The sequence below is a fragment of the Dermochelys coriacea genome, chromosome 4 (assembly GCF_009764565.3).
Source record: "Dermochelys coriacea isolate rDerCor1 chromosome 4, rDerCor1.pri.v4, whole genome shotgun sequence".
Classification (NCBI taxonomy): Eukaryota; Metazoa; Chordata; order Testudines; family Dermochelyidae; genus Dermochelys; species Dermochelys coriacea.
The window spans coordinates 24333233-24358085 of record NC_050071.1 but is presented as its reverse complement, the minus strand read 5'-3'; the positions used below and the strand labels follow the sequence as shown (position 1 = coordinate 24358085).

General features: G+C 38.9%; 1 protein-coding gene across 1 annotated transcript in view; it reads right to left on the bottom strand.

Moving 5' to 3' along the window:
- Positions 1 to 24853, bottom strand: part of GRID2 (glutamate ionotropic receptor delta type subunit 2) — a 1041562-nt gene that overhangs the window by 186504 nt on the left and 830205 nt on the right. The window contains 2 exon segments of the mRNA XM_038399416.2: positions 3515 to 3827; positions 14272 to 14469. Of these exon segments, the coding sequence (XP_038255344.1) occupies positions 3515 to 3827; positions 14272 to 14469 (511 nt within the window).

Genomic DNA, 24853 nt, shown 5'->3' with positions numbered 1-24853 from the left:
AGGTGACAGAGGGGATCTTGTGTCTCAATGAGTCCAATCAAATTTGCTCCATAAACAAGAGTTTTTCTTAACTGACAATTCTGCAAACTCAAGCTGGGATCTGAAAGTCAAAGTGGGTTCTTTCTGTATCATGTGTCATCTCATGCATCATGACCAACAATAAATGTTCTGTATGCTAAATTATGCCCTGAGTTACACTTGTGTAACTCATTAAAAGTGAATAGAGTTGCACATTTTGCTCAACTGTCTGCCTGTCAGAAAACACTTAAAAAAAACTAAACTTTTGTTGCTAAAGATTAAATGAATTCACAGTCACAGTTCAACCATCAGACTTGTCCATCTGACTCTAGTGTAGGGTAATAACATGTTTATTTTTGCCCGTGTTTTTGACCTTGTGAAAGTGCAAAGGTTAAAACTTACAAACAGGTTTCAGAGTAGCAGCCGTGTTAGTCTGTATTCGCAAAAATGCATCCGATGAAGTGAGCTGTAGCTCACGAAAGCTTATGCTCTAATAAATTTGTTAGTCTCTAAGGTGCCACAAGTACTCCTTTTCTTTTTGCAACTTACAAACAGGATTTGAAAAGCACATCAACAAGCCAAACTTAACATAAAATACAAATTATCACAACAGACCATAGCTATTGTATAAATGGCACAGGTTTTAGTTAGTTTAGAATTAACTGGTAAAAGCAGTTCCTTCTGTTCTAATCTAAATAGAGTACACAGTTTGTTAAAGCATAACATATATTTTTATTCTAAAGGCCTGTTTTTTATTTAAATATGTGGTTAAGCCTGCAATCAGCCTCTGTGCTCAAGTATCTTTATTTTACATAAAACATGAAAAAAGAAGCCAGGACATGTTTGGTAGGCCTAGGCAAAAAATACAGTGCTACCAAAGCCCTAGCAGTCTTAGGATCGTGCAGCTTTATTTCTTTCAGTGAAGGACATAAAATATTTGTGGCTGTATGTTTTGATAACAGAAATGAGTACCTTGTCATGTTTTAAATCAGCAGCTGAAGGACTTCTTAAGTGAAAGTGACAGTATTTAAAATGTCCCATGCTACCTTGGTTAAGATGTGTCAATCACAATTAACAGCAACAGATTTGGTATTCTAAAACAAATAAATTCTGCAACTTCTTTGCTGCATGAAAAGCAGATGACAAGTGAATGCAGAAGGCAAACCTACCACTATAGCCTGTTAATCTGTCAATGGACATTACTTTCATTTTTTCCTGTATTCACTCGGGTTGGTAAACAATAGAACTTCAGCTAATACAGTTTTTGTTACATACAAATTGAATGTGAAATACTGGATGACATTATAAATGAATCTCTTTTGCTATTGCACTGGAATCCTGAGACCCTCTGAGTCTTCATGATTAAATCAGTCTGTAAACTTCATATATTTTTGTATCAACCCTATTAAATTCAAGTCTTTTTCTCTTCTACCAAATTAAGGGATGTCCTTCCACCTGCTATTTGAAGGAGACACGTCTTCCTTGACTCTACACATGCAACAGAAACAAAAGGAACATTCACACTTCTCACAGAGGATCGTGAGAAGTGTGTGCTGAAAATTCACATGGTGGGGTAAGCTCTCTCTCTTTTCAAGTAAAAGCCTCTCTCAGCTTTCCAAACTTGTGGGCTTCCTCTGCTTGCCTCCCACAGTAGTTTTTGTGCTATCAGCCATCACGTCCCTCCTGTAGCATTTATTTGTACTGAGTAACTCCTCACACTCCTCATCCTATCAGCAAAAGCGGCATTTGTGAATCTCCTGAGGAAATGTCCTTTCTTCACTTTTTCCAACTCTGCCCATCTGTCATCTGGACTATTTAGTTTCTGTCTATTTCATTTGTGGCTCTCACACTCCATGCTCCCCTCCAGTGCTCGTTCTTTTCCCCTCCTGGCCTTTTATATTGGTTTACTATTGCTCACGAGAGTGGCTGGGAATTTTTTTTTTTATCTGCCAACAGAGGGTCATGGCCTCAAAGAGCTATAACGTAAAACAAGTCAATACATTGTGGAACAGAGACTTACGTGGAAGGGCTAAAGTGGACCATTCAGATAATTCATGAACTTGAAGTGGATAATTAAACAAACTTTGCCTCTTTGAAATGTTTAATATGCAGCTTTAGGGGATCACAGGGAGTTAAGGATGTTAGGGATGGGGTACAGGTGGTGGGGTCAACAGCAATAATCCCATGTAGAACAGCACTGTGGATTTGACAGAAGTGATATACACCATCCATTGAAAAACTGGTTCCATCTGAAAGGTGCAATTGATGCCTAGGCTGTGGGCAGCACATTATTTGGGAAAAACTTCAGTGCCAATGTCATGAGCTGAGCTTGAGCGTTTTAAGGTGACAGACGGGATCTTGTATCTCAGCGAGTCCCTATCAAATTTGCTCAGTAAACAAAAGTTGGTTTTCTTAACTGTCAACTCTGCAAACTCAAGCTGGGATTTGAAAGTCAAACTGGGTTCTTTCTGTATCATGGGGTATCTCGTACACCATGACCATTTGGACAACTACCAAAGAGGTTAATAATGCAATTTCTAAAATATTCCATTTCTTAATACCAAAGTCAATGGAAGGCACTTTATATATAGAATTTCATACAGGTTCAAGCTTAAGTCCACAAGCTATGTGGGAGTTTTGACACTGCAGCAGTGATGGTTGTTTATACAGCAGATGCTCCATGGATTAGCAGACATGTGCATCTATGGTGCCTATACTGACCCATGAAAGACTGCACTTACAAATGCTAAAGGCTGTTGTTCTACTTGTCCAACTATTTTTAGTTTTCTCCATCTTCTACTTTCCTCTCCAGAGCCTATATTTGATTTTGTTTTCTGATTCTGATTTGGAGTAGTATTAACCTCTAATTTCTATGTCAGAATATTAAGACATAGTGGCACAAAGTTTATCTACTAAGTCTGGGTCAGTGATCCTTCAGGGATATCTAACTAACCTTCTGCCATAGGGGAATGAGTTTGAAGAAACAGAGTATAAATGACACTGAGGACTAACCTGAGTCAATCAGAATGCTAGAGAGACAGAGAAAGTATCCAATAAGATCAGAGAAGCCTTGGTGAGACTGAAAGAGGCACAGAAATATTGAGATGAGTCAGCAGAAGACATAACACTTGGACCCTAGTGCACAAGTGAAGATTTTAAATTTAGACCCAAAGCTAAATTCAAACATTTTCTGTCTGATTTGGCACCAGAGCTTATGATGAACATTATTTATGAGTAACCTGCTAGTAAAAGATTAGAATTACTCTGCTCTGAGAGTTGTGGTGACAGACATTGCCTTTTTTGGATTAGACAAATACAAAGTAAAACAGGCTAGCGTGTAGCAATTCATAGCTTTTCACCACACATACAGAAGGCTGCTGCATGTCAAAGGCTTAGACTTCATGGATGCATGGTATAGCATGGGTCCTAAGAATCCACGGTAGCTGGAATAGCATGTATGTTTTCCTCTGGACTAACGATGAATTTTGCTTCTTACCTTGCTGCACAAAGGATCCATAAACGAACCACATGGAGTTGTACAGTGTTGTAGAAGTCATTGATCCCATCTGCAGGCGTGGTGGGTTGAGCCAGTTCAAGAGGTAGACCAGTAGTCCTACCAGAAGCACAGTGCCAGCTATGCAGGCCCACAGGGAGAGGTCAAATGGTGCCAAGCAAGCAAACATGTCCATTGTCTTCTCAGCCTTTCGAAGCAGTACACCCACTGAGTAGTCCATGTAACGGGTTGTGAAATCTACCACATTTTCCCGATCAGGGGTAATGGTTAAAGCAGAAATCCCTATGTCGGCTCTCTAAAAAAGAGAAAAGAGAATTCATTAATATGAGCAACAGAAAAAAAATCTGATCTAATTTGTTTTACAGCACCTAAACTTTTCATGGAAAAACTGATGCCAAGGCCAATGTCTTAAGTAAGTAAATATGAAAATGCTCCTAAGGAGATGAACAGAATAGCTGCACATGAATCTTCTATTTCTATGGCCTGGCTAGACTCAGGCAGATTAGTTTTCCAGCATTATTAGTGTTCAAAAACCAAGAAAAATATTTCAAATACAAATAATAGCTGGAGGAAATCTGCTTCTGGTAATTTTTCTTGGCATGGCTTATTGGGGACATCATTGTCATAGAGGCAACAGGCAGATCTTGTGTATAGCATTCCTACTCAGAAGAAATTAGTTTCCTGACAAGCCACATGATACCTAGAATTCTGATGACCTGAGGATCATGACAAAGGGCCACTGCATGTCATTACATTTCATTTGGCTGCATATTAACTGTAGAATAATCAATGTCCTATGTGGTTCCTTCAATACTGGATTTTTTTATAGCATTTAAAAATTGAGCTACCATACCATATGGCTACCTGTCCTGCAGGTGTCATAGAATGGCTTGGTTTCACAGACATCTATGTAATTTAAAATAATCCAGTTAAGAGCTGAAGGGGATTAATAACATTTCTTGATGTTATCATCCCAATTCTCAGCTTGTCACTGAAACATTAGGTCCCTAGAGACAACAGCCACAACTACAGCAGGTGCTATTTTAGTTACTTTTCACACATGCAATTATAAGTGCAGTGAAAATAGAGGTACTTCAAGCAGACACATTAATAGTGTTTTTAAAAGAAATTCAAATATTGAATAAAAAAACTGTAAACTAGATTTTTTTTTCCATATGGAAAGGAACATTTAACATAAAGTTATTACTGGTTTGATGTAATTCACTTCTATTGTGATTAAAGCTGTATGAGGTCCTTTCTAGGAAACGAAAAAGGTATGAATATGGAAAGGATCAGCAAATCTATCAATTTATTGACTCTCTTGAGTTTCTTTCATCTATGTCCAAACAAGGTGGGAATTACTGCTACCCAAATATTGAGATGTATGTGATATCTTAAGTGGTATAGCATGGGAATGAAACTGTGATAAATAAAAAGTAGGCAAGGATTAGGATACAGTTTGAAAATCCCAACTTTGTTTTGACATTTTCTGTCAATATTTTCTGCTGCAGATAGTACAGTCACACTATTAATCACAATAATCTTCAGACAGGACTTGATGTACTTGATGCAAAAGTGTATTGATGTCTGGACTTAAACTTCAATAATCTTCTACAGTTGTGAGAGTGAGAGGGTGTGTGGAGGGGGTGGTGTTGAGCAAAAAAGTATTTTCAAATATTCATTTGCATAAAAGTCATGGCCAAAGCTTCAGCAGGTCTAAACCAAGATAGCTCTACTGACTTAAATGAAGCTGCATTGACTTTTACTAGGAGAGAATTTGGCTTCATGAATTCACTTTGATTGTATTCATATCCCTTTCTGTTAGTTTTCAGTGAATGATCATTTGATGTTGTTTGATTCACAGGCAGCAAAAGTCTCAAATATTTGTGCAGATTCATCAGAGTGAAGGTTTGCACAAGCCTCAGTCATGTAACTTGAAAGTCACTTTGATTTCCTTCTGCTTCTTTATAAAGTATTCAATCAGGTGAAAAGCTTAAAGAAAAGCATATGGCTCTGATGACCTATCATACCACAGAATAATCGGAGCTGAGAACACTGCAAATGACCCACTCTGAAATGTTTTCCACATAAAGTGTACATCAATTTTGAATAATTAGCAACTTGTAAAAGTCAAAGTCAGTTCACAAATAATTAATTGAGTCAAGGCTAAATGCAATTTTTTTGTATGTTCAATTCAAGTCTGGTGTTGAGTATGATTTCGTGGTTATAGAGCAACCCTAGGAGTCAGGAGTTCTTCTTATCTGTAGTCCCAGCCCTTGTTGGTTAATTTTAGGTCAGTTATTTCACCAACTGTAATTGTTGTTAAAATATTTCCCTACCTCACAAGAGTACAGTGAGGTATAATTAATTTAACGTTTTTAAATGTTTTGATATCCTTGGATGAAAAGCAATATAGTTTGGAGTGTGCAAAGGATTCATTTAAAAAACAGGAGATTACTGCAATATTGACTAACTGCAATCATGACTAAAGTTTTGTTAAATAAACAGGTTTTCACAAGAGATGTGTTGTATGGAAGAACACAGTATCATGTCGTTTGTGGAGATGCTGCTTATATTTTACCTCCTTGGAATTAAGTGTTCCAAAATTCCACTGCATTACTACTCCAGTATGGTTACCAGCGAGCCATGACAGACGATCACCGTTGTTCTAATGGAAGTATTCCATTTCCTTTGATATTACAAAAGTCATTGTGATACAGTTATGTCCACTGATAAGGCAGTGGTCATAAAGTGGTAAAAGGAATGGTGAAAGATAAATCCTGTGTTTTCAGTGCTATTGTATTTAGGTTTCTTTAAGAGGGAATATTACTACCCACATACTTATTTTATTTACTGAGTTTTAACTAGTGTGTTCCTATAGAACAATTTTATTTACCACTGATACCAAAGTCAGTTAGTAATAAGACTGGCCAGTACAATTGTAGTGAAAAGTACTACTAACAGGAACCAATCTGGTTGCCACTCAACTGCATTTGCTTCATATTTAGTGAAAGATTTTTTATTAATAGAAACGTGTTGTATGAACTGAAGGAAAGCTGTGAAAATTATTTTTGTACTATACTTGTAGCATTATAATATCTCATTGGGTAACAATTAAGGCTCCATGTCCATCCCGGAGGTCGCAGAAATCATGGATTCTGTGACTTTCCATGACTTTTGCAGGGGCCAGTGTGGCTCACCCCAGGGCTGCTTAAGCAGCTGGCTCTGGGGCTGGCTGCTCAGGTAGCCACAGAGACAGCCACACCAGCCACCGCTGGAGTGACTCTGCAACCAGCCGCTTGGGTGACCCACAGTAGCCACACTGGCTACTGCTTGAGTGGCCCTGGGGCCAGCTGCACAGGCCGCTGCCCAGCGGTCCCGGGGTGGCCTCTGGCAGCTGGTGCCGCTGGCCCTGGCCCCCCAGCAGCAGCCCCTAGTCCTCCCCCGAGAGCAGCGGCCCCACAAATAACAGCCCCCCCATAATTAATGTTCAATGCGTCATGTTTTGATACCGCTTAGTTTACTGTCAAGTGAGGTCTCATTTTGTTGCATTAACAGTGTAAACATATGAATAATCTATCACCACCACCAAGGCTATGATTTAGTCATGGGTATTTTTAGTAAAAGTCATGGACAGGTCACCGTTGTGAATTTCTGTTTATTGCCCATAACCTGTCCATGACTTTTACTAAAAATACCCATGACTCAATTGTAGCCTTAGTGATGATTATGGATTATTCATATGTTTACATGGTTATACACACAACAAACTGAGACCTCATTTGACAATAAACCAAGAGGTATCAAAACATGACGCATTGAACACATTGGGTTAAATCTCGGATTCACTGCAATCGCCAGGAGTTTTGCTATTGACTTCTATGGGACCATGATTTTCCCCATAGTACCTATTCAGGTCTCCTTTCTCAGGCAAAGTTCCCACTGCTTGCCAAACAAGTGGTGAATTGGAAACATATGGGTTGATTTTTGAAGGTGAAGCTGACTGAGCTGTGGGCATCTGCTTCTCTGCAAATCAGACCTCTAGTGACTATCAGATTTCACCTAATAGTTGATCCATCAAAGATGGGTGTTCTTAATTATGTACAGATGTCAAATTACACAAACTGGCAAGTGGAAAAATGAAATGCCTATCATTATCATGTCAAAATAAATCAGAGAGACATCAGCTTTCAGAAGTCAAGGTTTGCTAAGTGCTTTATAGAAGAAAGGCAAATGCATGCAATTATGTCAATATTTAGCTGTAAAGTTGCCAGTCTAAATTATAAACATGTAAAATACTCCATTAAGTTTTAGGAGTGCCAAAATATTACCAATTATCATAATCTTAGTTATTTTGGTTTACAAACTTAAGTTAAATGAAACTCTGAGAATTGATTCATGAAACTGATTGGCTACTGAACAAACAGCACAGAACATTATTTTACTTGATATGACCCAGATATGAAACTGCATTAGTCATTACAACATGGAGCTGATGGTGATGTCACCTCTCTACACTGACACAAGTCCATCATCATTGCCTTGGAACCCCCCCTAAATCTTACATGTTATTGTTTAAGTAAACCCATTAATGATTATTGCTCTATATGCCTGAAAACAATCTTATGGTGAGTCTGTGTTTATAACTAAGACTAAAGAGAGCTTACAATACTGATGCAACAGCCTCTATTTATTTTTCAATCCATCCTTAAACTTGCTTTAATGCGACCTTTCATTTAATTGCTATTTAAGATTAATCCGAGGATAAATATGTACTGATTAATACAACAAGTACGTTATGTCCACTGTGATTTTTTGATGCAAACATGAGTTTTAAACAAAATACATTGCTGGCATTTAAAAAAAATTAAGGAAAAATACTTATTCCAATAAAAGACATTGTTTTGTGTCAGGAAACACCTTGGACTACATGACTTATGAGGAGAGGCTGAGGGAGCTGGGATTGTTTAGTCTGCAGAAGAGAAGAATGAGGGGGGATTTGATAGCTGCTTTCAACTACCTGAAAGGGGGTTTCAAAGAGGATGGCTCTAGACTGTTCTCAATGGTAGCAGATGACAGAACAAGGAGTAATGGTCTCAAGTTGCAATGGGGGAAGTTTAGATTGGATATTAGGAAAAACTTTTTCACTAAGAGGGTGGTGAAACACTGGAATACGTTACCTAGGGAGGTGGTAGAATCTCCTTCCTTAGAGGTTTTTAAGGTCAGGCTTGACAAAGCCCTGACTAGGATGATTTAACTGGGACTTGGTCCTGCTTTGAGCAGGGGGTTGGACTAGATGACCTTCTGGGGTCCCTTCCAACCCTGATATTCTATGATTCTATGGAGTTGAGTCTAGCCCCCACTCTGCCACCCTATACTGCTCCAATGGTATATATGGGACTATAAAGGGGACACTATATCTGGAGAAGAATCCCCCAAGGGGAGGCTCACCACGAGGTTGATGTAAGCAGCCTTATGCATGGCCGATAGTGGATCATAGCACTTTGTGCCATAGCAAAGCAGCACATAGGCAGCCCAGGTAAGGCTGCCATAAATTAAAGCATCCTCCAAACTGCTCTTGCTTATGCTGGGGGCTGCACCAGCCCCTGATAAAAGCATACAGCTACCTTGCTCTTGCTTTTTTTTTTTTTTCCCTCAGGGCTGTACCTTCTATTTTGTGTCTCTGATTTCACACCTCTGGAGGCTACAGACTGAAAAATGAAGAGAGTCAGGTAGCAACGGGACATGGGTTACGGTGAACTCACGACAAAGAAAAGTACATAAATCATCATCATAGAATTGTATGACTAGAAGGGACCTCGAGAGATCATCTAGGCTAGTCCCCTGCACTCAAATACGAGAAGCAAAATTTTAACCTCCCTGGGAATACTGGAGGAGGTGTGCCTGTCTGTCTCCGAGGAAATGCTATGTAGACATCATATGAGGCTTTGCTCTATTTAACACAGGAACTATGCACTTACTGTAGCAACTGTCATCTAATATGGTGCACCTGCTGCAGTGGCACTGCAAAGACATGACGTGCCTTCTCTGTGAGATACATTCAACAACGTGTGGGTTTCTGAATGGTCTCCACATTGTGTTGGCTAAATTAGCATGTCAGATTTGAATGGAAAAAAATCAGACAATGTCCTAAAAGAATTTTTTTAAATCGCTTCAATTTTTAATCTAAAGTGTTTTTGTCTCCAAGATTGCCAATCAAAGAGGTTTTTGGAGTTCTGGAAGCAAAGCTCAATTCACTGTAAATAAGAGAAAGCAGGCTTCCAGGAACAGCTTGTATGCCATGAGACATAGATCTATGCTGGCTGCTTGCCCAGCAATTCAATAGTCCCTTAAGTGAGACAGGGAAAGGGAAAGAGAGGAGGCACAGTGAACCTCCGCTGTTAACTTTATAATACAATAAAGATCACCTCTTACCTCAATACAGGTCATCGGCTTTGGGCTGCGATAGTAAGGGAAACATTAAGAAAGAGAAGTCTGGACACAGGTGTGTGTCAGTGAGAGCCAAGCCCCCATCATAACTTCTCAGCATAACAGAGAGAAAGAGAGATTACATTCATTCAGAGTCACAGACTGTGCACTTTTAGCACCTAAATAAAACAACACACAGACTGTAGCTTTTCAACTTCAATCATGTGTCATTTGCTTATCAATATAAATGTCTGATCTCAGATGATTTTGAGATTCTCCAAGCATCTTGTTAGTGGGAAGGAAAGAATACTGTACATGTATTATTAGTGAACCATCTGATTTCGGTATTTAGGATTTCTGGGTTATGAGACGTTCATGTGACAGTGATTAAATGTATTTCAATCCTGACTCAGCCCCAAAGTCACTGAGAACGTGGATTCTTCTGTTTGGGTTATGCACTGTTTCTCAAATGACAAACTGATGATGGTATGTTGGCCATTGTACAGAGCAGCAGATTATGTACCATAATAATTAGAGAACAGAGAAATGATTAGAAAGCAAGAACCAACCTGATTCTCAAAACATCAGACAAAAATCAGTTTTCTGAAGTTGGAAAATGCTAGGTTAACTTTTAAAAATTATTAGAGCACACCTCTACACTTCCTAGTTTCATCTGGATTTGCAAGAGATACGACTATGACGAAGGCAGTTTATTTTACAAAAATAAGATGTACAAACAAATACTTTAAGTGCCAAAGAACTTTTCCTCACAAGATTTGCTTCCTCAATCCAAGGCCAAGGAAGTCCTGATAATCATTGACTATCCACCCAAACATTTCAATGTCTTATCTGAAGCTAACTTTTAAAATTCTTGAGGATAAAACATGACAGAGGCTGGATACATAGTAAATACCTATTAAAATAACTAGTCCATTTCCTAGTGGTGCTCTAGTGAATTTTCCAGCCTTTTACAAATAATAGGGGACTGTCTCCATTTCTCATGGGTGGTTATTGTACATCCTAATAGGACTCATGTTATTCAGCAAGGCAGAAAAGGTTGACACCATCACTATTACAGATATTTGATCACTACTGTATTAATTTATAACCAACCAGCTGGGACCATCCATTTTCCATTTCAAGTGCTCTATAATTCCCCCCTCCCTTCTTAGTCAGCATGCTATATCATTTTACCATTTAGCAGATATTCACTGGGGTTTTTTTAGTGCATTTTACTGCGAGACTTATTACTCAACAATTATCTGCATTTGCCATCTCTTAGCCCAAGTACTTAATGATCTAGGTACTTCATCTGATTGCATTGCTCCTTACTATTTGCTGTGACTGCTAATTAAATGTCACTTGCAGACTTGCAAAATGGCTTCCACAATCAGCCACTAGGTCGTTTACATTTGTCATTCCTTTTCACAGCAATTATTATTTATATTACAACAGTGCCCCTAATGTGCTAAGGGGAGGTACAGATGCAACAGCAGATAAAGTCCTTGCCCTCTAGAACTTGCATTCTAAAAAGTTAAATCAAACTTATGAAGAATGAGAGCAACATGCAAACAATTATTTCCATGTGACAATGGTAAAGAATCGCAGTGAGAATTGTTTTCTTCTTATACTGAAAAAGGAATTTTATCAGGATAATGGTATTATCCATAAACCTGAGTGTGTGTACACGTCTCTTCCTCTATGCTTCACTGTACCACCTATGCCTAGAGCCTTCTCGAGTCACTGTCCTCCCAGGCTTCCAGATAGTTTTAAGGAAATTGTACACATATCTTCAAAAATTTCCCTTCTTCCCACACTCTGCCTTCTTTTCTGCTACCTTTTCATCAGTGTTCAATCCCTTGGCCCAAATTTTCAGCCACTGGCTCTTAAATTGGACATGCAAACATGTTGTGTACTCATTGCATGAGGCTAGCCCTGTTACATTCCTTTAAGTACATCACACGGTTAAATGTGTCCTGAATTTTGAATGTGCATTATATGTGTTTCTGTATTTACTAATGGACTGGTAGATGGCCTGTGTGGACTCCTGATATCATGAGTATTCCTGCTTTTATGCATACATATGTTAAACATCCACACAATCAACTGAAAACCTGCTACTGTATTTACAGTTAATCTATGTAACCACATATTCCTATCATTAACCTCAATCTGCCCTACTTACTATCCCCTCCAATTGTTTATTCTTCTATTTGTTACATCTTGTATTAGGTTGTAAACTCTTTAGGGCAGGAACTTTCTTCTGCTGTGTGTTTGTACAGCAACTAGCATAATGAGGTGTTGATTCTGATGAGGCACCACGTTGCTCATCAAGTAGTAATACATAATAATAATGACTTTCTCTTAGAATAACTAACTTTGGTGAGAGCTGGCCACTCTCTTAAATATAAAAAGAAAAGGAGTACTTGTGGCACCTTAGAGACTAACAAATTTATTAGAGCATAAGCTTTCGTGAGCTACAGCTCACTTCATAATGCATCCGATGAAGCGAGCTGTAGCTCACGAAAGCTTATGCTCTAATAAATTTGTTAGTCTCTAAGTGCCACAAGTACTCCTTTTCTTTTTGCGAATACAGACTAACACGGCTGCTACTCTGAAACCTCTCTTAAATATGACTTTTATCCTACGTTTCATCTATTCCCTCCTCCCCACACCCAGCTGATTTTAAATAGGTCTGCAGTTTCATTTTTGGTCTCAAGGCCTCTTTTATGAAGTACAGAAATAGCCATTATGCACTCTTAAGCCTTCCTGGATGTTTTTTGATTTGAGTTGATTATTAAGGTAATCTCCTCTTTCTATCACTTCTTTAGATCACTCTTGGATGACTTGAGTTCTTGTAAACTTCAAGAGTCTCTTATTTGTTTCTGTGTAACTTAGTGCACTTTGCAAGTCAGAATTGCATTCTTGATAGAAGTTGGATTCTTCCCCTTCTGTTCTGTCTTAAACTGTGAGTGGAAGAATTGAAGGGTAGAAAGGATGGTTTTTGATATCAGAGAAAATAAAATAAAGTAAAAATATGATCCTGTTCCATTAAGATCCAGGGGCCAGACTGTCCCCAGTACAGAAATAACCCATGGGATAAAGCTAAGCATGTGTATGGAAGAATAAAGCTTTAGAAACCCTCAATTTTGGAAGGACCAGTGGGAAGGTTACTTTCTTCCATGAGCCAAAGAATAGCGGATAGTCTGTGGTTCACATTGGACCTGCACTATCATTGTGTATATTCTCTCTGTGGATACTCAATAGTTGCTACAGAGGAGACTCAGAGGGAGATAATACAGCTTATTATCTCCTACTTGGATTTCCATGTGGATATTTTCAGGCTATACAGTGGATGGCACCTCCCTTGCACTCCATGGAGCTCCACTCACGCAGAGCTCCAGCACAGCAGCACCTGTGCAGGGAGAGAGGAGAAGAAGAGAGTGTTGCAGTGGAAACAATACTCTTCTCCATTCCACTGTGGGGTGGAAGAGTAACAAACACTCCTCCACATGCTTCCACAGGGTGACAACCACACCCAGGATATGCAGGGGCAGGTAAAATTTATCTGAAAACTTTACAGCACAATCAAGAAATTTGCCAGAGCATCTGCTGCACAGATTTTTCTTTTCCATTTCAAAGGAAAAAATGAAGGCAGAGGTTCAGATAAGTTGGGAAGAGCAGGAAAAAAAAGCCAAATAAAGCAGGTTTATTTTGTTTAATTTATATATGCTATAATATTAAACTTTAATGTAGAATTAAGTAAATGAAGATGGTCTATTAAATACAGATTAACAAATATACTGCTTTCAATTGATGCATCTACATCATGCAAATATTATACATCAATAACACATTTTCTGTTGATCATATACCTTACTTATTATTCATCACCACCAATATTTCTAGAAGTGCTATACATTATTTATGTAATGTCTTACTAATTAAAGTAACATAGGATTTTCCCCCTTAGAACAGCCTCTTCTCATTTGTGGCTGGTTTTGCCAAATTAATTAGGATGCTGAGGATCGCTGTTTTTTTACCACATTACCTCACAGTACTATATTATGGTTGAAAAAACTGGACGGGAGATCCCTGATAACAGATGAATCATTCCATGTTCATCTTCTCACCATCAGTCCCCAGGGCATTGGTAGCAGTATCAGATTGTGTTAGCATAGGCAGTGTCCATATAAAACAATACCACTGAGCTATCAAGGGAGGCACTTAATGATGCAACATCAATAAATAAACTACATGCTTATGGGTCATTATACACCTTTAATTTAATAAATAATTAACCTCCTTACCTTAAATACTAGTTCTCCAATCAGTCCATTCCATGACCCATCCTCCTGGGGGCTTCCATACTTGTGATCTGGTGCAACATAAATTTCATACTTAAAGCCAAGGTAATTAGCTAAGGTTTCCAAGACATCTACTGAGAAACCCTGGTATTTCTTCGGTTTTCCCAAAACATTTTCGGACACCATCACAAATGGCTCCTCCTACATAGAGAGAAAGGTAGTAATATAGCCATTTATTGCACTGACCAAAAAAGAGGCTAAATTTTTTTTTAAAAAACTAATGTAATTCTATCTGGAAATTTTATTTTACATTTTTAAGAAAGTAAAAAATTAACTTTGGGCCCAATATTGCAGGTCTTACTCACAGTGACACCTTACTCTGCAGGTAATCCCACTGATTTAAATAGGACTAGCTATGAGTAAAGTGATAAAATTAGATTCAGATACCCAGATTCTGATATCCTTACTCACATTGAAATCATCCCATTGTAGTTACTCCATGGTCTGTCCCATTGTAGTTAATGGGATGATTTGTGGAGTAAAGGATGTTGATAACTCCTAGAATTTTATTGAGAGTCTCATGTTATTTGGATTTATTCTTAAAGCCCCAGCTACTGGAGTCATGGTATTTCATAAGAATCTCAGCTTTCTTTTTGAAAAACTAAGTTTTTAGCCCTCGTTTGGGAATTAGAACTCGAAAAAGTGAGCCAAGTGCATCCTAAAGGCTCAAGAACCAGAAGACAAACAAACAGAACCCAACATGTATTTACAAAAAAAAATCTCATGATTTTGGGGGCCTCACAGAGGACTTTTGAATGGTGGGAGTTGGCAACACTGAGTAAGATGCTATTGAACTGGAGTAAGGCATCAGAGTCTGGTTCATATTGTTTGCATCTTCAAAAGGTATTATACAGAAACAAGATTTCACAATTCTTGTTTTAAAATGCATCTGTGCTTTTTATGTTTACATATATTTAGTTATTATTTTGAAATAAGCTTCTGCATTACACTATATGTTATTAATGATGTCTCATGGGCTCAGTTAAATATCATTTGCTGAAGATCTAGTTCTTGCATATATTGTTAAAGTCATTGATTTGTTTTCTGTTGTATATTTCAAAAATAAGTCAAAAGACTGTAATATCAAATGCCGCTCAGTACAGGGTTCTTCTGTTTGTGGACTTTAATTTCAGTCCTGCAGAGATATGCACACAGGATGACTACTCATAAACATGAAGAATTCCACAGGGTTGTCATTTTCTATTGAGTACAAAAATCTGATATATCTGACAAATAAATTAGTTAATATTGTAGGCTAAAACTGGACAAGAAGCCGCCACATACTTGAAATACTAACATTTTTCTTGTCCTTCTGTTCCTCCACTGTGAACTGGATACACCAGATTATCCATTTATAACATGACAAGACAAACTGGTTTTAACTGATTTCATTTAGCAGATACTAAATGGATTATTTTAAGGAGAAGCAGGTGGGTTTGCCTGTGAAAACATGACTTTGCAAATATTTAGCAAAGGATGGCCTTAGTATCTGATAAAAATAGATATTGGATTGGTGTTAGTTTGTCCATAGATAAGACTTCCCAGTCAGTACCATTTTCTTTCATTTTTTACCAAAATCTGTAAGTGTGGTTTAGTTTTAAGTTAAGCCATGCCGCAATATATTCTCTGCACTTCCAAGGTTGTTTTAACCAACATTTTTTTACTTTCTTTTCCCCCTACATTATATTTTCTGTTGTATGTTTTTTCCACATTTTTGATAAAAGAAAAAGACACCCCAAATCATATTTCTGAGTACAAGAAAGTTTTGATTGCCACACACCTAGCTAACGGGTGACTGATTTGGGAGTTCTCATCTGGGCTTTCATTTTGCTGATCATCTGAGAAAATATCTCTACTCTGCCTATCATCTCTCATTCACAATTGAAAGATTGACTCCCACCTCTGATTGGCCAATGATGCCAGCCTCCCTAACCCACTTGTGAAATTTTCAAACAAGCACCTTCATGGTTTCTCTCTTACTGCCCCTCGCACTTGATTCCACTGCCTATCATGCTGACATCTCATGTTTCCTTGTATTCCCCCATCGATTAGTCTATATCCATCCGTTGTCTTGCATATAGACTGTAAGCTCTTTGAGGCTGGGGACCAAGGCTGCATGTTCCCAATTCTCTGTCACTCCCTGAACTCCTGCTCCTAGTGTTCGTAGCCCACAACAGTATGTAGAGGAAGGATCTTATTGCTCAGTGTGGATTTGTAATCCAAGTCCTAATCAAGTATGTGGTGGTTTTGCCACACAAAGATAACTCCAAAAATGATGTTCCACATCTCCTTATTTGTTCAACCCTTTCAGTAATATCCAGATGAGATGTACTGTTAACATTAAAAAGGGTTTGTCTGGTTTTTATTCCCCCCTGAAAACACAACCTGGATCTGAAAGTCAAGCTGCATTATCTTTTTGTATCTCACACATTGTCACCAGTAATAAAGATTCCGCTGTCAGATCTTAGCTGAGTATTTTGCACATTGCACAAGGTGGAAAATAATCCAGCTGTACTGGCTCACAACTGTAATTTTGTCAATAACATAAGTAGAAATGACTCAAAGACACACAGAAATTTTGAATAAGGTGACATTTTTACAAACAGTTGTCACTGTCCTGACTCTAACTACATGTTAAGGACACTGTCAAATAAATAAGCATGTGACCGGATTGTGTTGGCAAACCATTCTTTTATGACTCTTGGGGGGAAGGAAGTGTTGGTCTATTTATCAAGATATTACTATGCATCTGTCAATGTACAATCATCCAAAATGATAGGGGGATGGCAGAGATGACCTTGAGGTCCCTTCCAGGCCTATGTTTTTATGATTCTAAAATCAGCCAGAAGAAATAAAAATGGAAAGCAATAACTGAACCCAATCCATTAAGTTATTTTCCAGAGATTGGGTCCAAAGAGCATTAAAAGAATTGAGACTAAGTCAAAGAAGACCTGTCTGCCTATTAACAAAAACAAACTGTGAATTCTGATTTGCTGATCATTTGGATGACAGATTCCCTAAGCATAAACATGAGCTAGAGGAATAAATGAATACTTCCACAAAAACATCCGCAGTTTATCAATCTAAGGGCATTATGCACAAAGTTCCTGCTTGTAGAATAGGGTGTTCCAGGAGTTGATAATTTTCATATTAGCAAGGATTTATTCACAACACTTGTTGGGTTATTAAATAATAGCTGCTCATAATTCTGAATTTGTATTCGATCAGCTTAAAAGCACCAGCTAATTGCTTCGTCAATTTTAAACTAAATTTAAATTTAGTTAAATTTAAAGTGTGCCACTTTCAGTATTAATTTCAATCTTTTATTAAACTAGGTAATATTCTTTGTTGGTGAGAGAGTCAAAAAGAAAAAAGGTATCCAGTATGTCATATGGGTAACAAGACACAATCGCCCACATTGCTATGTGGAAAGATGTTCAGACATGCACATTTTTGTTGATTAGGAAAGCAAAAACCAACCACTAAACAAACCGAAAGCAAAAGGAAATCCACCACTAATTTTCTTGTGATATGTTATGGGTTCTCAGAAAACATTCAAGAGAGAACAAAAATACTTCTTAAATGTGGTTTTTGATTTTTTTCCCCAAAATGCTGCTGTCTGAAACTACAGTATTAGTTTTTTGATCCTGTGTTTTGGTTAGTTCCTAGAGCAGGAGAGTGACATTTCCCTAACAATATGTGAAAACAAAAAAGAGTGACCATCTTTCTCCTTGAGAAAACAGGACAATTATTTTTTTTTCCTCATGTGCTGAACAGGAACAATTATGGAAATAAAAAGTGAGATTGTGTGAGGGTGAGAGACACAAACATGCATGCTAGGTACAGGAAAGAAGATTGAAGGTGGTAGGTAGGCAATGAAGCTTCCTGCAGGCTACAGTAAACCAAAAAAATCCTGACCTTGTTTTTCTACGGAAATAAAGGGTCAGTCTGGCTACCGTGGGATGGACTGCTAAGTGACTCTTTACTCAAGTCCTACCGAGCTGGTGAAGGGATGGAAATGAGCCTCTCTGTCTCCCCCATTCAAGGACTGCAGGAATGACCTCTGCAGAGGGATTCAGTAACCCCCACAGAGCAGCTGGTGGGGACAAGGTGAATAAAGGGGAGCCTGGGGAGGTAGGGGATCACAGGGAGCCCTGCAATCGATCAATCAATCAATCTGATCACTTGTGAATGGGTGTATTGACTGGATCCCAGGGGTTCTGCTGCTCCCCCTTTACTTCAGTTGGCCTGTGATGGAGCTTCTTCTGCCTCAGTAGGTCCCATACCCTTCTGACAGCTACAGGTCAGGATATGATCCAACAAGATTAGCCGGAGAGAAGAGAAAATGAGAAGTGAATGTGAAGGGAAAGCTGGACAGTATTGCTACTGTTTATATAGTTCCAGAGGAAAGGCATGGCTGTTTACAAACATAAGGCAAGGTCCTTTCACCCAGAGGAGCTTACAAGCTAAGAACTTGAAGATAAAAGATCCCAAGACCCTGTCAAGTCAGCACTTCTGGGGATCATGCGTAAAGTTAAAAGTGTGATTAAGACAGCATGGCATCCTCAAGGCAGACGATGGGAAAAGAAGACATGACAAAAATATATTGGCTATGCCAACCATGGAGAGAATTTGCCTGCTTCACTTGGCTGTTGCTATAAAGTTTATTTATTTATAACTTTTCTATGGCATTCATCACCAAAGTATCTGAGCATCTCTCACTTCTCTGGGGTAGTGAAGTATCAACCACATTTTACAGATGGGGAACCAAGGCAGAGAGAGATTATGTAACTTGGGCAACACAGAAGTGTGTGGCTCTGTTAGGAATTAAACCCAGATCTCCTGAAGGCCTGAGTCTTCTTAACCAATAGAATCTCTTTCCTCTCTTGTTGTATTTCAGTATTTAAAACATGTAAGTAAATCTATACTGTGTTTAGGCACTAGTGTGCCTAGTAGGTGGATTAGGAGTGGAAAGCAAGCACCAGATGTGGGAGCAGGAAAAGGGGCGGAAAAGTGGGAGGACAAAATACAGCAGGTCAGACTTCATGAGGAGGAGAAAGAAAAGGACAAGTGGGTAAAAAGCCAATAAATTAGTTCAAGGGTAGAAATGGAAGCTGAGAAGTATCCAGGATTTTAACTTTACCTGACTAGGGGAACAGAGTAGCAGCCGTGTTAGTCTGTATTCGCAAAAAGAAAAGGAGTACTTGTGGCACCTTAGAGACTAACAAATTTATTAGAGCATAAGCTTTCGTGAGCTACAGCTCACTTCATCGGATGCATCCGATGAAGTGAGCTGTAGCTCACGAAAGCTTATGCTCTAATAAATTTGTTAGTCTCTAAGGTGCCACAAGTACTCCTTTTCTTTTGACTAGGGGAAGCGAATTGATAGCAGAGCAATATAATAAGGGAAGTGAGCTATAAAGAGAGATATGAAAGACAGAACTGAAAAAAATTATTAAGGGCCAAGTTCTGCTTTCAGTGACACCCACACATTGGCTTCAGGGGGATTGCACTGGTGTAAGCAGAAGCAGAATTTCATAAAATGGGAAATAAGAGACATGGGGAATTTTCTCTAGATGTATCTGCCAGGCAGCTGGTTTTCTCAATGTACTGTACAGAGCAAATCATAAGGAAGACAGTGAAGTCTAGTGAGAGCAGCTGTAAGGAAGTAAGGAAGTAAGGAGTAAGTAAAAGTAAGGAGTACTAGAGGTATAGAAACATGCATTCCATTCTTGACTTAACTGCTCATTTGCAATATAGTACTGGATGGGTCACTTACCTTCTCTGAACTTCGATTCCCCCACATGTAAATGGGGATACCAGCACTCCCAGCTATCTTTGAGACACCACTGACTTCCTGAGGAAACTACAGTCCATTGGTGATCTTCCTAAAAACACCATCCTAGCCACTATGGATGTAGAAGCCCTCTACACCAACATTCCACACAAAGATGGACTACAAGCCGTCAGGAACTGTATCCCCGATACTGTCACGGCTAACCTGGTGGCTGAACTTTGTGACTTTGTCCTCACCCATAACTATTTCACATTTGGTGACAATGTATATCTTCAAATCAGCGGCACTGCGATGGGTACCCGCATGGCCCCACAGTATGCCAACATTTTTATGGCTGACTTAGAACAACGCTTCCTCAGCTCTCGTCCCCTAATGCCCCTACTCTACTTGCGCTACATTGATGACATCTTCATCATCTGGACCCATGGAAAAGAAGCTCTTGAGGAATTCCACCATAATTTCAACAATTTCCATCCCACCATCAACCTCAGCCTGGACCAGTCCACACAAGAGATCCACTTCCTGAACACTACGGTGCTAATAAGTGATGGTCACATAAACACCACCCTATACCGGAAACCTACTGACCGCTATTCCTACCTACATGCCTCTAACTTTCATCCAGATCATACCACTCGATCCATTGTCTACAGCCAAGCTCTACGATATAACCGCATTTGCTCCAACCCCTCAGACAGAGACAAACACCTACAAGATCTCTATCATGCATTCCTACAACTACAATACCCACCTGCTGAAGTGAAGAAACAGATTGACAGAGCCAGAAGAGTACCCAGAAGTCACCTACTACAGGACAGGCCCAACAAAGAAAATAACAGAACGCCACTAGCCATCACCTTCAGCCCCCAACTAAAACCTCTCCAACGCATCATCAAGGATCTACAACCTATCCTGAAGGACGACCCATCACTCTCACAGATCTTGGGAGACAGGCCAGACCTTGCTTACAGACAGCCCCCCAATCTGAAGCAAATACTCACCAGCAACCACACACCACACAAGAGAACCACTAACCCAGGAACCTATCCTTGCAACAAAGCCCGTTGCCAACTCTGTCCACATATCTATTCAGGGGATACCATCATAGGGCCTAATCACATCAGCCACACTATCAGAGGCTCGTTCACCTGCGCATCTACCAATGTGATATATGCCATCATGTGCCAGCAATGCCCCTCTGCCATGTACATTGGCCAAACTGGACATTCTCTACGTAAAAGAATGAATGGACACAAATCAGACATCAAGAATTATAACATTCAAAAACCAGTTGGAGAACACTTCAATCTCTCTGGTCACTCGATTACAGACCTAAGAGTTCAGAGTAGCAGCCGTGTTAGTCTGTATTCGCAAAAAGAAAAGGAGTACTTGTGGCACCTTAGAGACTAACAAATTTATTAGAGCATAAGCTTTCGTGAGCTACAGCTCACTTCATCGGATGCATCCGATGAAGTGAGCTGTAGCTCACGAAAGCTTATGCTCTAATAAATTTGTTAGTCTCTAAGGTGCCACAAGTACTCCTTTTCTCTTTAGACCTAAGAGTGGCTATCCTTCAACAAAAAAGCTTCAAAAACAGACTCCAAGGAGAGACTGCTGAATTGGAATTAATTTGCAAACTGGATACAATTAACTTAGGCTTGAATAGAGACTGGGAATGGATGAGTCATTACACAAAGTAAAACTCTTTCCCCATGGTATTTCTCCCCCCCACCCCACCCCCCACTGTTCCTCTGATATTCTTGTTAACTGCTGGAATTAGCCTACCTTGCTTGTCACCATGAAAGGTTTTCTTCCTTTCCCCCCCCTGCTGCTGGTGATGGCGTATCTTAAGTGATCACTCTCCTTACAGTGTGTATGATAAACCCATTGTTTCATCTCAGTGTGTATATAAATCTCTCCTCTGTTTTTTCCACCAAATGCATCCGATGAAGTGAGCTGTAGCTCACGAAAGCTTATGCTCTAATAAATTTGTTAGTCTCTAAGGTGCCACAAGTACTCCTTTTCTTTTTACAAATTTTCTAAAGTGTCATGAGACTGTGGGATTAACAGTACAATGTATTATTATTGAAATTCCCACAGACACGCCAATATTCTGGATGGTCTTTAGTGAGTACATTATAGGAAATAAAATGTCTTTGAAAAGTAGGAAAAGTGTCATTTGTGGTATCAGTGGGTCAGTATCTTTAACAACTTGAGAAATAAGGTTACATTAAGTGGCCTATGTGAAATGACTTGGTAATCTCAATTCATTTCACAGTGAACTAGTGTACAAACCATCACCAACCACTGGTTTCCTTGGTGGCAGACTCAGCAGAGAAACTGACATTTGAATGGGCATGGAAACCCAATTCTATTCTAATGCCAGAGGTACACTTTCAAGTCTGAAGGTTGAGGCTCACGAGGGTAAGTGAGCCAGAGAAGGGAAGCTATGCTACATTGCTGTTTTCAGTGTGATGCTCATTCTACAGAAAAAAACAGGATTTTGGTCTAAAAGGCTGTCAAGCTGGCTCCTCTCACAAATACTAAATTCTCATAAAAAATTAAAGATGAATGGGCATTATTTTTCTACTTAGCTGATTCACGTGTCACCAACAAGGATGGTCTTTTTAAAATTAATTCTAAAATAGCCTGAGCTTTTTCCAAGAAAACACCTCCTAGAAAGAAGCCTGTATAGAAATTAAAAATCAAACAGAAAGTTGTAGATTTGTACAACTGGAGAAAGAATCTCTGGGGGTTTACAACACATATTGAGGCTTGATTCTAAAAACTGTAGATGGATGATGACCTTATGCCCTCCTGCTGTGTTTGGAAGAGAGTGGTGAGATTAGCTAATTAGGTTGGTGATTAGAATTCATAAAGCATATGAAAATGACCTCTGTCTACTCTTTATAATTTTCTGAACATACCAGATTAGGATATTTTAATATTGACAATCTGAATTCATTAAATGGGACTCCATCAAGGAGCATACATTTTCCTTTCCTATCTAGCAAAGATGAGGGGGAGAGAGAGAGAGAAATCAAGTGAAACAAGAAATGTAGCTCTGCCTTATACATACTTCCATGTTTTATAGAGTGAGGTGTGACACTTTTAGTCTGAACTCAATACTGAACGTAATAAACAGCATGCGGGCACATTAAATGATTCATGCAGACTGAGTGTGGGTTCAGTAATCACATGAAGCAAATATTCACCATAATATTTGACAACTGCAGTCACCAGTAAACATCATGGAATTGCTCCCAAATGTGAAATTCTCACTCATTATTGGCTAGCTCAGGTCCATTCTTTTGGCTATTGGATGACCAAATGTACCGATTACAACTGAGAGGAAGCAGTGAGAAAGGTCATAAACTGCAGCCACGCTATTTTTCAAACACAGGACGCTACCTTCTCCTTGCTTGATGCAATCACTTGTTTCTTTTCCTTGACTTTTTTAAAAGTTTGAGTTTTAAATTTTAATCACTTTGGACTTTATTCCCCTCTAGATTTCAGAGAGAAATTCAGCTCCAAAAATGTCTTTTCCTTGAGTGATTTATTGACCAGCAGTCCCGGGATTATACTTGGATAGGAACAGTTTAGCAGCTTGTTATTTTTAATTGAACAGCATCAGTATATTACTTTATGTTAGACTCAATGGCTAAAATTTAATTGAAACATTTAATTTTCTCATGATAAATAATCGTCCCACTAGCAATGGTTACAGAAAAACAATTAAAAGACATATGTACCCCCCCACACACACCATACTCAAAGTAAAGGTCTGTCTCAAACCTACAAAAACAAAGACAAGTACAGTTAAATCTTATACTGTTTTTAACACCCAATTTAGGACCTGTATAACAACAGGCTGGATGCAAAACCATTGTTTTAGGATCATGTGTACTACATATTGCACTACAAAGGGCCTTATCAGCAAATCAGTTGCATTCACACAACTCCCACTGACTACTTTTGACATGATCAGCCCCTAGAAGCTAAGATAGGTAAGATAAGAACGGAGTTTTAAATTTGGTCCCTATTCAGGAAAGCACTTATTCATGTGCTTAAGGGCACATCTACACAGCAAAGGAAGGTGTGTTTGTTGCGCAAGTAGGCATAGCTGCACTAGTTTTAATCTAGCAAGCACAGGTAACAATAGTAGTGAATACTTAGTGGCATGGAATTCAATGCAGGCTAGCAACCTGAGTTTGTACCCAGGAGGATCCTCGGTGGACTTGGACAGGGGCGGCTGAATTGCATCAAAGCCCAGGCTGCCACATTTTCACTACCACATTTACACATACCAGCTAAATTAAAGCTAATGCAGGTATGCCTACCCTTACGACACAATTACAACTCAATCTCCACTGTACATATACCCTAAAGCTCATTGACTTTAATGTAAGTTTTACCATTAACTTCAATAGGACTTGGACATGTGCTTAAATATCATATGCTTAAATAATGTTCCAAAACAGGGATGCTTTCCTGAATCAGAGGCTCTAACAGTAAACATCTGCCCTTTTATGGGTTTATTGCTACTAATGCAATTTCTTTTTCTAAAAAGTGCTTTTTAAAATACTTCTCCTGATGTCTTGCTGCAGGACTGAGGTTTCCTTCATGGAAATATCATCCCAGTGTTATATTAAGCTGCAGCAAAGCTTTGTGTGTTGATTTTCTTCCACAATAGCCCTTTCTGAGCCATTATAGTAGATATGATAAAAA